The following is a 16,698-nucleotide window of genomic DNA, read 5'->3' as shown; positions in this document are numbered from 1 at the left end:
TCTCTGTGTCTCTCTCTCTCTCTCTCTCTCTCTCCAAAGAGTAAACCTTTGCTTTTTGGTGACGAGCTTTTTGGTGCTCTCTCTCTCTCTCTCTCTCTCTACAAAGAGTAAAACTTTTCTTTTTTTGTGATGAGATTTTTAGTGCGCTCTCTCTCTCTCTCTCTCTCTCTCTCTCTCTCTCTCACACACACACACACACACACACACACACACACACACACACACACACATTTTTTGTGACGAGATTTTTGGTGCTCTCTCTCTCTCTCTCTCTCTCTCTCTCTCTCCATAATATTTAAAACCTATCCTTATTGTAAGCCTCTCCATGGGCTAGGGATTTTTTTGGGTGGTGCATCGCCCTTGGCATAATCGTGCAATTGGTGCTTGGGGCAATGATTTATGTTATCATTTTCTTCTTGTTCATATTCGTGATAGTTTGTGTGTATAAAACCAGGCTTGTTTGGATGTTTCTGATGATAGGCAGAGTTTAGTCATAAGAGCTTTCATGGTTCTCCTAGGTTGGTGTGTATAAACTGGGCTTGGGTTATTTATGATGATGGGTGGAGTTTAGTCATAGGAGCTAGATGCCAAGTTATAGAGACTTGTGGTTTAGTGCAATAGTGGATGCTACCATTCAAGATTCCATAACCCACATGTTCAACTCCATGTTCATCACTTCTATCAAGTTATCAATTTAAGCATGATTTTATTGGAGAAATATAGACATGCAACTTTTATTCTCACTAAGTTAAAACCCTAAACAGCACATCCATTGAAGGGACATTCAAACTACAACTTCTAAATATCACCATAATGTAAGTTTGGAGCTACTAAACATATGTTGTCTTCAATATTGAGATTTTAAATATCCCCATAATGTTTTTAGAACTACCCTTTTTGGACCAAACATATAGATTTATCAAGTGTTCTAATATAATAATATCTTTTGTTGAAAACAAAAAATCCCTCACTTGAAGGCTAATGATATCTTTCACATTTTTAAGTGATCCCCAAAGCTAGTGAGCCTCACTCTTTTACCACTTTGAAATGAGCTATAGCCTAGAACTCTTGTACTACTAAACTATAAAATGACTAGCTTATTACAATAGTGTTATTAGATTTCACATCTTCGATAACAAAACTAGTTGAAGCTTAAAGTTACGGCAACATGTTGACTACTTAGCATCTCATATGGACACATCTTTACCTTGAAATCAAGATTTGTGTTAACATCATCGTCTCATGTTGGCTTCTAGAATGATGGTGGACAAACACTTTTTTTCAACTTGCAGTTAAGAGAAGTATGCAAATAGGAGGAATATATATTTTTGCCTTGCTTGGGTATTAATCTTGTACCATGCTAGTAAGATACACCACCCGCTAACGAGTTAGCCATTAATTCTACTTATTTGGATAGAAGCAAGTTATGTACATCTTCGATTCAATACCCATATTAAATACATGATAGTTTGTATAGAATGATACAATAATAAATTAGCATGGGGTTATACAACTTATCTTTAAAAAACTCCCTCAATATAATTAATTAGCATGGGGTTATACTATAACTTATCTTTAAATAAACCCTTGATATAATAAATTACAAAGATGGTGAGTTTACTCCATCAAATTTACATTGCTCATTTTCTTCTTACAACTCAAAACTCTATACAAAAACAAAGAAATATAGTCTTTCATAGACAAACTAAATGGAGAGGCTACTTCTCCAAAGTCTCACTTTTTTCCTTGAAGCTTTTCAAGAACTCCTTACTAGAAGTTAGTTGTACACTAAATTGCCACAATCTTTCGGCGAGATCAGGATCCTTTGCTAGAGAGTGAGGCTTTGCCTCATTACAATCAACAAAATACTTACCACTTACTTTCTCGAGGCTAGGATGGAGGGCTACAAAGCATTGAGTTGCTGCACCCTGAAAGAGGCACAAAGTTATGTAAGCAATAAGGGAAGGTGGTGGGGGTCGAGGTCGGGGTGGTGCTAGGGGAGTATGAACATGAAAAGGAAATGACAAAACATGTGTAACATGACAAAACACTTACTTGAGGTATAGACTTGAGAACAAAAGATGCCAAGGAGGTTAAAATAGCTGAGGAGAAGTCACATACAAAACAAGGGAGTTAGCATCCTTAACATGCGGGAGTATGAAATAATAATAAGTTGGAAGTCGAGAGTCCCGAGGTTAAGGGTTCGATTCCTCCCTGTGCAAGCGGTGGCACGCATGGGTGTGTGGGTGTTGATGTTCTTTCAAATCTCTAGTTAATTAGGAAAAAAAATGTACATTTGTTTCAAAGGGTATCCTAATCCTACCCATTGCATTGTTATGCCTTGTGATGTTGGTTCGGACTGCTCCCGGATGGATAGAATTTGCCGTGACATTAGCTTTCTCTTGCTACATATCAACAGCAGCTATTAGTGTTTAATTCAATATTAGTTTGATTTAATGTAGCCTGTGCATGATAATCTAGAAGCAATGAGGCAGATTACTCACAGTAAGACGCCTCGCAAGCTCATTAGAGTGCAAAATCATCGCTAGCTTTGACTGCCCATACGCTTTATATGCAGAGTAGCTAGCAGAGACACATGCATGAGAGCTAATCAAATTAAGCAATCATGATTTGTGTGCGTAATTAATCAAGGAGGGCTTAGTTAATCAAAGCAGTTAATGATTGAGCATTCACCCCGACTTCTCGTTGATTTTGTGCATCCGGATTCCGCTATCATATGTGTATTTGTGAAGCATCGACGACACGTTCACAATCCTGCCTTCGATTCCGGTTTCTTGAGCTGCGCCCTTCATCTTGTCCATGAGGAGGTTTGTTAGTAGAAAATGCCCTACAAAGGTTACAACCCACCCACAAAAAGCTTTAATTTTAACTTAATCCCAACACTAAACACCACATTGATATAGACAAAAGGGTTTAGTTTTACGTTTTGATCATACATATGGGATAAGAGCCTACACTAGTCAAACAAGTCCCCAAGGTATGAAGGCAGTGCTAAAAAAAAACCGGGTTTAATGTAATATCACCTTCAAATTTTAAAAAATACCTGCAAATTTATAGCTTGAAGGTGCCAATACTTGCAAAATTTGAGGCAATATAGTACAAATAACTTCAAAAATAAAAATAAAAACTCTTCATTGATAATTTCTTAATTTTATATATGAAGGTTTTCCAATTTTTGAGAAAATAATTTTTGTCGAGCACTGCAAGAAGGCGGCCTTGTTGGTCCTAGTCCGAGGCCCTTAGGTCAACAAGGCAAAAAAATCAATGGGCTTCGAACCTACCCAATGACATTTCCTATCAAAAAAATTAAAATCTCGCAAGCCTAAAAAAAGAGAGCGAAAAAAATAATTTCTATTTGGTGTACAATTCCTTTTCATTTTCCTTAATGGTGAATTTGAGAACATTTATGGCTAGGCACGAGAGGGAAATAGTCTATGATATTGCTTTTGATCACCCAAGAAGGTTTTGAAAGATAGATTGAAGGTTGTATGACTACATTTAGGTCAATTGGTAGTTTATTAATCATGAGTAAGAGGACATTTGTTGCTTGATGTATATGGCACACTAACTTAACTCCTTAACTCTAGCTTCTAGATACGAAAGGAGTTCCAACCTCACATTATACACTTCTATTTTTCTTTACCCAACCTTAAAATGTCCAAAAAGATAGTCTCTAGTATACACATATGACAAAAGCATCCAACTATGAGCATTAATTGTCATCGGTTACATCTGACAAACCATGGAATACCCTTACTCATCCCATAGATGCACGGCAACAACCAAGTTATATTCGTTGCTTCATAGATATTGTGGCAGGTATTCCAAGCCTCCATTGGCGAATTGGCCAAATTTATTTGTGAAATGATATGGTCTTGCACAGACATACTAATCATACATAATGCTCTTCGAGCTCTTCAATCAAACTCCAATATCTTTTGTTGAAGCTTGGAACTTTTCTTTCTCTTCGGGTGTAGGCTCACCACCATTATGCAAGATCCTCTCTTTGATTCTAAGCACCCCCTTCTTAGATGTATTCCAAATGGGCATCATTGGTCTTCTTTCTAGACCTATGGTAATCTCCCAAAGATCACTTAAAACCAACAAATTTTCCATTTTAAACTTCCATACTTGATAATTCTTACCATTCAACTTACTATTATCAGGCAACATTGATGCATCCTCTTTGCCACTCTTTTCACTAGAGCAAAGGTGCAAACAAAATTGCCACTCTTTTCACTAGAGCAAAGGTGCAAACAAAATGATCTTGCCCCGGCAATATATTTAGAATAGCTATTGTCTCTTGCTAAACTTGGTGCTAATATGGGTGGAATACGTAACAATCCAAGTGTCGATTGATGCGGTTCTATTCTCTTTGGTTCCCATCTCCAAGCTCTTGGATTGTGCTCGACCAGCTTGTAATTGAGACAGAGGACTCTTGTTGTCACCTCAACTATGCCAGTGTCCCACACCGGAGAAAAACTTTCATGAGAAAGAGAAAAAACTAAGTTTCTTACTTCCAATTCGATGATGAATAACAAAATCATTGAAAACATGCAAAATAACTTGCTTGCATGATTTAAGGAAATAAGCCCTATTTCTCTTGTATATAAACATGAGTAAGGAAATAAGCCCTATGTCTCTTGTATATGAACATCCATTAAAGCTTTAAAATACCTCAAAAGATTTGCATTTCTAAAAAAGGTTAATTCTAAACCTTGTTTTTCAAAAGACTTAACCTCTCGTTTTTTTTTTTTTCGATCTGTGAACATGTCAGGGTGGTGGTGGCCTCTTCATGGTGATGGCTGCTTCGGTCTTGTTTTTTTTTTTTGGTCTGTGCACATGTCAGGGTGGTGGCAATTTACTTCTCTTCATGGCGATGGCTGCTTCTTTGCTAGGTGCGGGTGCCTTCCCAGGCGACGAGCTACTGCGTTTGCTATCTACAAGCGACAACTACTACCACAGATAGGCGAGCATCGTTTGGGCTTTCTAGGCGGGCTGAATGGGTAGGCTACTACCTTGAGCACATCTAGGCCTCCTTTGATTGCACCTCACAGTGGCCTCTTTGGCTACTGTTAGAATATTGTGCATCTCAACCCACTGGCGCGTAAGCGAGTTGGTAGAACTGTCGGGTTCCATTGAGAGCACTCTGGTTTGATACCATCGAGTTATGTGACGGGGTGCTTTGTAAGCGTCAATAACTTCACTTGGGTTGGAAAACATATTCTTCATGTTTGCAAGATTTGAGAGGGGGCTGATTGATTCTCATGCCTCGCTTCATTGGAAGGTGTTCGAGAGGAGTCTTGGAGTGCTGAGATTTGTGTACTTTGTTGCTGTGGATATGGCTCCCCCCTATACGAACAAGGAGGACAAGTTGGACGGAACCAACTATGCCCATTGGAAGCTGAATATGTGGATCTGGGTCATCCATAAGGGTTTGTGGGAGATTGTTTAGGACAATGAGAAGAAGCCCAAGCGTTCTCATAACTCAAGGCATTGGACCCAAGTTCAAGAGGATGAATTCCTTGCGGAACTATAAGACTCGGAGGATCGTGATTCGAAGGCGCACACAATGCTTGTGCAGACCATTACGAAGGAGGTCTCACCAGCCGTGCAAACTCTTACCAGTGCACATCCAGTTTGGTCCAAATTGGAGGATCTCTATGCTCGAGATTCATCGATGCGGACAATTACTTTGCAAGGGCAACTCTGGTCTGTTATTTCCTACTGGTAGTACTATGCAGTCGTTCCTTATGAAGGCCAACGTTATCTATGACCAATTTTACTGGCAATGGGTGCTGCCTTGTCCTCTGCTCAGTTGGCTACACTTATCCTCACCAAGCTTCCTGCCGGAGTATGATGTGGTTTCTCGGGCTTTGAGGTGCCAAGTCACAACTACTCAACTGGATTTTGATGACCTTAGCTCTCCCTTCTCTTGGAAGAAGAGTCTGTCCTCGTTTCTCAAGGTAAGATCAAGGTGTTTCTTAACAATTTTGATCAGGCACTTACTTCTGTACAAAAGAAAGGTGGAGTTGATGCTTCTCATGTGGGAAGAGAGAACATTCGTCTAAGGACTGTTTGTCCAAGAAGAAAGACAAGACCATGGGCAAGTCTTCATCTTAGAAGAAGGACAAAGACACAACACAAGACAGTGATACAGATACTTCTAGTCACTCATCTAGGGCTCCCGGCTCAGGAGAACCAAGATGGTGTTCTTCTCTAGTATACATGAAGTTTTCCCCATGTGCTTCCAGCCAACAAGATGCTTGTGGGCAGGAGAGGGGACTGGTAGCAGCTCCATTTTCTCGTGCATGGGAACCATGAGTCGGAGTTCCAAGCATTAAAAATCTTGCAGGTCAAGGTCAGCATTTTTGTAGCGGTGACTATGGACAAGATCTGCTCCGAGTTTATTGTTCGAGGTTTTGGGACGTGACGTCTTCAGTCCACTGTTAGGGGATAATGGACACGGTGTCTGGCAGCTCATGAATCTATTCTTGGAGTTCACTACCCACTGGTGTGGGAATTCGGAGCCAAGAAAAGTTCTTTGTTGTTCATGGCGGCATTGTGTTTTGAGAAACAAGTTGGTGGATGCTCTCTCCGACGTGATTCCGGTATCTACAATACTAGAGGGTCCATGGTTGCAGCTTCATCCGCTTATCTTCTTCAGACTGCTACACACTATGAGGTGCAAAGGGGATGTTAGAATATTGTGCATCTCATTGTATTGAGGCTGTACCTAGTTATTGGGTATTCATGTTTTTTCTCTTTTTAGTAGGTTGTGGAGTAGTCGGCCAGCTCCCTGCATCACTATATAAGGGGCCTCCTCTATTCACTTCCATCCTCCAATCCTAGCACAATTGCAACACTCTCTAGCTGGCTATTGTCATTGTAAAAGCTTCATGCTATAATAAAAGGTGATCTTGTCAACAAGCTCTCTCTCTCTCTTTCCTTGTCTATGCTTCTGCCTGTGCATACTCTAACAGCTACAGACTGCCTTGTGATCAACATCTAATGCTAGCCAACGTGTGTGAAGCTTGCATTGATGCATAGCATCAAACGCTAGGCATAAAATATGCCTTGGCCGCCTCCATGGGCTGCTCTAATGGCTGGCCCATGCACATGTATGTCGGCCAACATCTAATGCTGGCTGACGTGTGTGAGACTTGCATAATGGATTGATGCTTAGCATCAAATTCTAGGCATAAAACATGCCTTGGCTGCCCCCTGGGCTGCTCTAATGGCTGGCCCATGCACATGCATGTCTAAATGCTTTTATAAGTCTTATTTAATGCATCTATGGACTGACTTTGGCATGCCCTAACCTCAGATGACTTTACATGCTTTGTTCTCCAAGTGGGTTAAGGGACTAACCTGACATTGAAGGCTGCGCGAATGACCTACGTAGTTCGTGCTTGACATGTGGCAAACTGGGGCTCACAATGGGGTCACGGCAATCTCTGTTTCATGATCTAGAAATATACCCAATCCCCTTCTTTGTAGTTGACATCTCGTCTTGACTTGTTGGCTTCCCTGGTATATGCTTCCTGTGCTTTGGCAAGGTGCTCCTTGACGAACTCAATTATCTCTGAAAATGTTTCTCTGGGCTTGTTGGCCGCCAAGGATGGTGACACCATTCTTGTAAGTAACGAGAAACGGCGGCCAAATGCTACATCATACGGAGTTCGACCAATGCTAGATGAGTGAGTGTCATTTAGGATAGCCTGAACCAAAGGAAGATAATGCTCCCACTTTGACTACCTGTCATGGCAATACAACTTGAGAACATCAAATGCCAGCTAATTATACATTTCTATCTAGCCGTCTATCAATGGATATAATGCACTGGACAGATGTAACTTGGTACCAAAGTTGTCGAATAATGCTCTCCAAAAGTTTGAAGTAAACATGGGATCCCTGGCTGGTGTTATCGTCCTTGGTAATCCACCTATGGGGTACCAATGTTGAATGAACCAGCAAGTAATGTCTTCGGTTGTGACAGTTTACTTGCATGGGATCAACATGCAAAACTTACTAAACTGGTCCACAATGGTCATGCACTACGTGTTCCGAGAAGGGGTCCAAAAAAAATCCATATCGATGTCTTGGAAAGGGCCTTCAGAAATTGACAAAGGTTGAAACAACCCTGTCTATTTCATACGAGGAACCTTCACCTTCTCGCATATCTGGCATACTTGGACATGTTGATAGACATCCCTTCTCATCTTAGGCCAATAAAATGATCGCTCTAACTTCTCCAATGTACTATTGATACCTTGATGACCTCCAACAAGAGTCATGGACATTGTGACAAAGTGCCTATCGCTTCTCTTTTAGTACACACCACTGGTTCTTATAAAACAACCAGCCATCTTGGATGGTATAGTGACCTGTTTCTGACTGAAGGGCCATTCTATACTGAGTCTCAAATTCCAAAGTATCCTCATACTGTGCCTTCATACTGTCAAAATCTATTCCATATATTTCGAGCACAGTGGACTTCTGTGCAGAGTCTGATTGATACCTTTGTGACTTAGAGCATCAACAATGGGGTTATTCTTGCCAAGAATGTATTTAATCATACCTTCAAATTACTAGAAGATCCGACTCCATCTGCCACTCCATTGGGCACTAGGCCTGGTTTGCAACCATTTAAGTGCTTGATGATCTGTCTTAACTATGAACTCCCTCTCGAAAGGTTTCCAATGCTTAAGAGCTATCATCACCCCCAATAATGCTTTGTCATACACGGAATAATTCTTCTCTACGTCATTAAATTTCCAGCTATAATAAGCCACTCGGCACTCTTCTTGCTGGAGGATAGATCCTATGGCTAAATTGTTGGCATCAATAATCACCTCAAAAGAATCATCCCATGAAGCCAACTTGAGAACCGGAGACTTAAAGATAACTTTCTTCATTGCATGGAATGCCTCAAGTGCTTTGCCCGTAACGCAAACTTTCTATTGACGTGCCTACATGCTCTTGTGCTGTCTGCAAGAGGTGCTACAAGGTCGAAAAATTTGTCCATGTGGAACTGTATGCTTAACAAAGACCTACAAAAGAGCGGACCTTCTTAGCATTTTTGGGAACACCCCCTTCAAGAATTGCCCTTACCTTTTCAGGGTCGAGGCTAATCACGTGTGCACTGATGACATATCCTAGATCGTGGATTTCTACTACTCCAAATTCGCTCTTTTTTGCATTGATATAGAGCTCATTGTCTTACAATAGTTGCAAGACCTTTTCAACATCCCTCTCATGCTTCTTTGTAGTAGCAAAAAAGATGAGTATATCATCAAAAAAGTTGAACACACTTTCCTATGAGCTTCACAAAAATCCGAGACATCATCTTGTTAAATGCCGTTGGTGCATTGTTGAGTCTGATGGCATCACCACAAACTCGTAGTGGCTGAGTTCAATCCTAAATGTTGTTTTTTAAATGCCAACCGTAAAGACCGAACCTAATGATAACCACTCTTGAGATCTATCTTCGAAAAGAACTTTGCACCATTGAGTCACTGAAGAATATACTCAATTATGGGCATTGGATATCCAACCCTCTAGTGAACTATTTCAATTTATCCTCCTCGGATATCCCCAATTGTTGCGTTGATTGTTAGAGTATGTTAGTACTAGAGACTCATTTTGGGAGAGTCTATAGAACTCATCCTCAAGGTTAGTCATGTATTGGGGAGGTAGAACCCGTTTTTTGAGGTCGGACACAAAGGTATCCCATACATACTACGGAGGATCGGGTCTACATGTAGATTGGACCAACGTTGCCACCAGGTAACTGCTTCATCGGAGAGGTGAAGTGCTGCCACGTGGACTCGATCTTGAGAATCTGAAAGGTTAGCCAAAAGAAAATATACCACAAATTGATGAATAAATTGCATAACTGCCCATACTTACTAAAATTTAGTTGAGCTCGTATGACAGTGATGGTTGGACCAGTGGAGGAACTTGGACCGTCTTGCGCTAGGGTATCGAGAATTGACAACATGTTTGCCTGTATAGATTGTATCAATTGTTGGTTCTAAAGTTGCATAGCGTCTCAATCAAGCCTTTTGTTGGTGTTCTCGAGCTGCGTGGTCTACTCATCATTGGTCTTCTTCAACCTTGCATTTGGCATCCTCAGCCCTTCATTCATCATCATGTTGTTCTTCAACCTTTTTGGCTTCTTCTTTTTGCCTTTGTTTCTCCATGATGAGGAATAATCTTTAAAGTTCTTAGAGTTCTTTTGGCTTTTGAACTGCTTTCTTGGCTTTTTCAACCTCCTATTTAGCTTTTTTTTCTTTGGCTTTTTTTGCTGCTTCTTTAGCCTCAGTTTGTTGCTTGAGCAATTGTTCCAAGATTGCTTTGACGAAAGCTTCACTGAATTGTGGGAGTGTTTCTGTGGTGGTGGTGTCTTCTTTGTTGCTCTCTCCTTTTGTAGCTTTCCGAAGAAGTCTCTCCCGACAGTGTGGAGGCCTAGGTTTTTTTTTCCTAACCGTAGTTTTACCAACCACGGAATGCCCTCACTTTTGGTTAGCTAAGTTGGCTCACATCTTGCAACTCTAATACCAATGTAACATGCAATAGGTTGATTGCCAGAACGCACAACAAAGCCTTCTTTAAACTTGTGAGTTTATGCAACCTACTTTACTTTGAGAGAGAGAGAGAGAGAGAGAGAGAGGAAAGATAGTCGACACCAGATTGGGTCCCAATTACACACTGAAAGTAGGGTTGTTTCCGTACGGCATACGATAACTTATCGTACGGAATACGGTACGATACCGTATGTGCTCGAACGGAATTTTTCAAGAAAAAAAAATTTCCCCCAAAAAAAATTTTCCAAATTTTTTTTTTGGGGTAGGTAATGGTCTTTTTTTTGCTTATCTATGGTTGTTTGAGCTTCCTCTGTACTATGATGCTTCCCTCCTTTCTAAAATACTCCATATTTGGACTTGGAAATACCTAAGTTTATAAGTATTTTTTTAAAACACTGTATTTTATCGTACGATAAGAAAAAAAATTTAAATTGTCCTGTATTTTCCCCTACGGTATCGTATCGTACCTGACAACTATGACCCCCCCCCTCCCCCCCCCGCCCCGGCAAGCACGCAAGCAGGAGTATTTGCTTGTATTTCTTTTGGAGAACTTTGTACAATGATAATGAACGATGACTTTGGACTGCCCAACACAAGGACGAGGAAGACCGAATGCAGGCTGAACTATATGCTCTGTCCAAGACCACTAAAGAGAGCCCGATGTAGGCACGTATACAACTCCAAGATGCTGAGGAGTAGCACATATGCTGGATGAGAACGAGGGCTGCCTGCAGGCTGCTTGAGGCACAAGTTGCTTGTTGATGAAGCACTAGATGCTAGGATGCTTGAACTCTTGAGGGATGAGATGATTTATGCAAGAGAATGGATGGTTTCTTATATAGGGGCAGGATGTGCTGGTTGGTTTGCTTATGCAGCAGTTGGCCTGGTATTTTGCTGTCCACGACCTGAAAAAAGAGCATTTAATGCCGGCTGACAGCATTTCATGCTGTGAACTGCCTTGTGATCAGCATCTAATGCTGGCCGACATGTGTGACGCTTGCATTCATGCTTAGCATCAAATGCCAGACATAAAACATACCTTGGCTGCCAGCTGCTCTAATGGCTGGCCCATGCACATGTATGGATGCCTTATTTAATGCATCTATGGACACACTTTGACATGCCCTAACCTCAAATGACTTTACATGCTTTGATGGGGTCACCGCATACAACAAATGTTCCTGAATGGGTACTAATGATCTTACACTGAATGACTGTGTGTGACCTAGCACCTCAGTGCAGGGTGCATGTGACACCTACCATATGGCCCTTTGCCTTTGCCTCTACCAAAGAACTAATCTTAGCCTACAATACTACCCCATAGACCTTGGCCAGGGACTTACCAATCATAATATTCTGTTACTGGGATGGTTTCCTAGTTTATGGATTGGGAGAATGGTGACGAGGGTGGCCCAAGAGGGAGGGGAACCCTCACAAAACACACTCTTAAAAATGTTGGCTCCAATGGGGGCTAGAATTCTCCAACCATGGGCAAAGTGCTCCATCTCAAGATCCTCGGTCCTTGGCTCTTCCATTATGCAACTTTAATAGGGCTTTTGTGATATAGGTTGTGGTAAAAAGTGTCATAGATGGGGTGTGGGGGATGTGTAATAAATCTGGTAGGACTTGATCAGGAATATCACAAAACTTAAGTGCATACGTACACCCGTTGGGTCCCAAATACCCTCTGAAGGGCCCCCACAAAGGACTAGTGTATTTGCCTTATTGGATGATGAAAAAGACTGACTTCTTAGAGATCTTCCTTGGCTGGAAATCTGCAGCCTGAAAAAGACCTAATTTCTTGCCTTCAAGTTCACCCTTGCTTCCCTTGGCTGTCCTGGCCCTTGGAGTGCTTCAGCACTTTGTGAATAATAAGATGATCTAACCCTTGCCAAGCCTATGCTTATATATGGCAAAAGGATGCTGGTTGGTTTGCATAAAGCCTGTCGGCCTGCTGAATTAAGCTCCATGAGCTGTTTTAATCACCATAAAGGAGCGCCTTTCACACGTGGCCCCCCAGGCTGCTGGCCGATTGCCTGTTTGCTGGTGGGCGACTGGGGCCCTTCCCACGGGCTGGCCGACTGAGGCACTAGCCCTCTAATGGTGGGCTGCTGACTTTCTGGTTGCTTGGGCATGGGGCCAAGGGCTGCCCACCTTGTAGGCAAGGCCCTTAAGGCCTTATGGGGTGGCCCATAGGCCTTTGCCTACCTGCCCACATACAAGTGTATGTATGCAACAAGATTCTTAAAACCTAGTACTGGTGTCCCAGGCAGAGCTCGATACACCTGTACATCATTCGAGAGGGTGACTCACAGTACAAACTGGCACTGTTCCAAGGGCGGGATTTGCGATAACGCAGTCATAACATGCAGTGAGAGAGAGTGAGAGGGGCACCACAAAAGCCAGCACACGAGCCGAACCATAGCTCTCTCTCTCTCTCTCTATATATATATATATACATACATACATACATACATATATATATATATAGGCATATCCTGCACATACAAAGATGCTCTAGAGGCACATCCACATGTGAGCATCAAAGGCTGCATACGCCGGCACCTCACGAGTGTAGAAAGAGGGATTTGAACCCATGCTTGGCTAGGAAATTCGAGAGTCCTATCCCCTGCACTACAAGAGCCCTATCGCTGGAATTGAACCCATGCCTTGCTAGGAAATTCAGGAGCCCTATCCACTGCACTACAAGGCTCATGGAGAAAACCCTCCTTTTGATTCCGTTTAACACCTTCGATGGTCTAATTCTTTAGGCCATAATGTGGCTTCTGCTAACATCCATCTCTCTCTCTCTCTCTCTCTCTCTCTCTCTCTCTCTCTCATGCCGGCATATTTCAAAACATTTATTAGTCCAGCAAGCGCACCTAAATAATTTGTTGCAAACTGCAGCTCGATCCCATCCGCTGAGAGTGAGAAGGGGCAACCCATGATGCCTGCGTTGTTACTGTTCTCACCACGAGACAATGGAGAGTTATGTACTAATCATATCAACCAAATTAATTTGGGTCTGTATTAATCACTCACATGAGGAGGTTGAGTGGCAGGTTTCTCGACTTGAAGGTGAAGACGAACTTGCGGACGGACTGCAGGGATCCGAGGTCCAGCTCCAGCACGTGCACACGTGCGCCAGCACCGGCCTCTTGCAGGATGGCTTCCTTCACTTCGTTGGCGGCGTCCACGTGCCTGGCCGCTATCACCACCTGCGCCCCCCGCAGCGCCAGCACGCGCGCCGTCTCCCGCCCCACCCCGCTCGTTGCACCTGAAGATTTGAAAGAATATGAAAATTATTCTGGCCAGATAATCACTATTGTAATCGATTTCCTTATTACCTGTGATTACGGCGGTGATGCGAGAGGCGTCTATGCCCTGTGTAACCTGCTCAGCTGTAGAAGAAGAGCCAAATCCTGAGCTCTCACTAGAAGAGGAGGCGCCGCTCCACAGGCGACTCATGATGCTAATCACCTAGCTAATCTCGTGTTAACAGTAGTGGAGAGAGCGAGCACAGAGAAGAGCAAAGCAGTGGATCGCAGCAGAGTGAGCAGCTCGGTTTCCAAAATCAATAAATAATTACATATTGAATATTACGTCCACCAACAACTCCCACCTAGTTTCCATCGAAACCCTTGCTTTGGTCATCCCTCCCTCTGTCTCACGCCACATGGCGCAGCAATCTCACACCTTAGGCCCCCCACATTCTTTGCGTTGCTTTTTTAGGCCCATCCTTTAAAAAAAAACGAAAAATAAACATCATATGCGTGTCCTTCTATGGTGTACAAATCATGAGGTTTTTCCAATAAAATAAGAGAGTGATAACTTTAGTATTAGCTGATCTTGTTTTGAGAGGAAAGGAGATCTTGTTTTGAGAGGAAAGGAGAAAAAGAAGATCTCTCTCTCTCTCTCTCTCTCTCTCTCTCACGTGGGGCAGATTGGCGAGTTGCGAGGGCCCTTATAAAGGCCATGATCCACCTGAGTTCAAGTCCCACCATTGGTCATATATGCCCTCGTGTTGCATTCTACCAATGTTAATACCTCTCTCTCTCTCTCACACACACACACACTCCCACACGCACACAAATTCAAGTCCCCCCTTGTCTCTCATGCACGGACATGCGCAATGCATGTGAATGAACATGCACACACATATATATGCATTTGATCTCTCTCTCTCTCTCTCTCTCTCACACACACACACACACACACACACACACCTGAATGTGAATGCGCATGCACACATATATATGCATTTGATATATATATATATCTCTCTCTCTCTCTCTCTCTCTCTCACACACACACACACACACACACACACACACACACATTTTAAATTTAACTACGTGTATTTGATATACCTTAGAATGTTAAGGTCATTCAAGAGAAATAGCTATTGCATATAATTTAAAAAAATTATCACTAAATCCTACTAGAAATAGGTGTGAAAAATATTATTACTTTTACATAAGCATTGAAAGAATTAATAAAATATTTCTTAATCCTATTAAACAAGCTTGTTTAAACAAGTTTATCCAAGTTGTCATAAAAGACTCTCCAATATTTACCCTATTTGGAGTAAGGGAGGGTTTCTCATGAGTAGACTGAAGTATGCAGCTGTTATGGATGGAGCTCCCACAAATTAGACCTGGAAGGGAAGCTTTAGGATGTAGGTGCCTTGGTCCTCTAGACCTTTGAGTTGTTATGCATCCATGCTTAGACTTAGAGCCTTTGGTTATGTTTGAACGTAAAGCTGTGAGTGTGCTCAACTTAAACTCTAAGTCATGCTGAGACTTAAGTCTCTAAGTTGGCATGGGAAACATGTCTAGTAGGAGACATGGTAAAGTCTGGAGGCCATCATAGAGCATGATGAAGGTTATCTCTAGTCACTCCACCTTTGCTCTGAAAGGAGGTTTGTTGGGTATTTCGGAGTCTCATGTATGTGCTAGTCTCGTGTGTGTGTCCACCTTCTATATGTGTACCCCAGTTTGTGTGTTTATATGTGTGTGTGTGAAGCCACCCTTAAATGGAGATAAGATAAATATACTATGTGTACTTATCTTATTAGTGTGTGTGATTTATGAGTAAAAAGATAAGGTTTATAACCTATAAAAGCATATACTTAATGTACTTCAAAATATTAATTAATCTACATTATGTCGTGTAATAATCTACCTCTAGAGCATTGAGTTTATCTCTCTAACTCTCTCTCTCTCTTCCTACATGCATACATCCCCACGATGGACATCTTCAATCCTCCTTAGCTTAGCTCTGCAGCTAACCCTAATAATCGATAGTGTTGCCCTGTTTTGTTTCTAGTGTCGGGTTTGGTGTACAGTTTGGGTGCTTATGGACGTGCCGGCTTTAAGGTTGGTGTGCTGACATCTCGATCTTTTTACCAAGAGGCTTGTAGCTTTGTCGGGTTGTAGGCGGTGCTTTGTTGGTCGTGTCGATAGCGAATATGGGGCTTTGAAGTTTCTAGCGAGATTGATCGGGTGCCTAGCTCTGCCAAGCTTTGTCGGTCGTTGCCGACAACGGTGTTGTTGCAGGGTGGCGTGGGTGTCAAAGAGGTCAGCTTGGTAGCTTGCAAGAGCGTCGAAGATAGTGTTGAAGAGGCCGGTTGGCTTATGTTGGTAGGTCAATGGTGTTTGTGTTGGTAAAACGCTCAGGGATCCTTAGTGTTGGAAAGGCCGTGGCCGGTGGTTCTTTTTGAGATAGTAGGGAAGTCTTGCTTGCTCTCTCTTCCACTCCCTCTCTCTCTCTCTCTCTCTCACACACACACACACACATCCCCTCAGTCTCTCCCTCTATGGTTCTGTCTTACACCTTTGCTCTCTCTACACGCGGGTTGGAGAATCAATTGCTTTCTCTATCACACACACATGTACATACTATCTTCTAGTGATAAATGGCATGGCATGCTACAAAGCAATGTAAGATCAATAGCAGCATTCACTTATCGTTGTCCTAGTACAAACGAAAACTTAGAGAAATGCCATGGTTAGGGAGGGCATCTATGGGCTGCTCCACCACCAAACCTAAGAACCAAAGTGAGTATGTCTCCATGTCTTGGGAGCTC

The 16,698-nt window shown here is 42.3% G+C and overlaps 1 protein-coding gene across 1 annotated transcript; it reads right to left on the bottom strand.

Moving 5' to 3' along the window:
• Nucleotides 1-1,563: 1,563 nt before the first annotated feature.
• On the bottom strand, nt 1,564-14,217 carry LOC147608107 (short-chain dehydrogenase TIC 32 B, chloroplastic-like). The gene is made up of 8 exons (XM_086789862.1): nt 13,958-14,217; nt 13,653-13,887; nt 13,493-13,572; nt 2,695-2,848; nt 2,505-2,583; nt 2,324-2,405; nt 2,056-2,102; nt 1,564-1,928 (listed from the first exon to the last, which is right to left on the bottom strand). Exons 1-8 carry the CDS (start codon nt 14,076-14,078, stop codon nt 1,719-1,721), a joined length of 1,008 nt encoding a protein of 335 aa, XP_086645988.1. The 5' UTR covers nt 14,079-14,217; the 3' UTR covers nt 1,564-1,718.
• Between the last annotated feature and the right edge of the window lie 2,481 nt (nt 14,218-16,698).

Source organism: Cibotium barometz, chromosome 54, assembly GCF_041138505.1.
Source record: "Cibotium barometz isolate CiBa-2024 chromosome 54, ASM4113850v1, whole genome shotgun sequence".
Lineage (NCBI taxonomy): Eukaryota > Viridiplantae > Streptophyta > Polypodiopsida > Cyatheales > Cibotiaceae > Cibotium > Cibotium barometz.
The sequence above is the reverse complement of the archived record's forward strand: the minus strand, read 5'-3'. Positions and strand labels throughout refer to the sequence as shown.

What these genes read in the sequence shown, in the direction of transcription:
- LOC147608107 (XM_086789862.1), bottom strand. Translation starts at nt 14,078, where the DNA reads ATGAGTCGCCTGTGGAGCGGCGCCTCCTCTTCTAGTGAGAGCTCAGGA. An exon ending in CTGCCACTCAACCTCCTCAT is followed by an intron (nt 13,573 to 13,652) that starts GTGAGTGATTAA and finishes TGGTGAGAACAG; the next exon opens with TAACAACGCAGGCATCATGG. An exon ending in AAAATCAACGAGAAGTCGGG is followed by an intron (nt 2,584 to 2,694) that starts GTGAATGCTCAA and finishes TGTCTCTGCTAG; the next exon opens with CTACTCTGCATATAAAGCGT.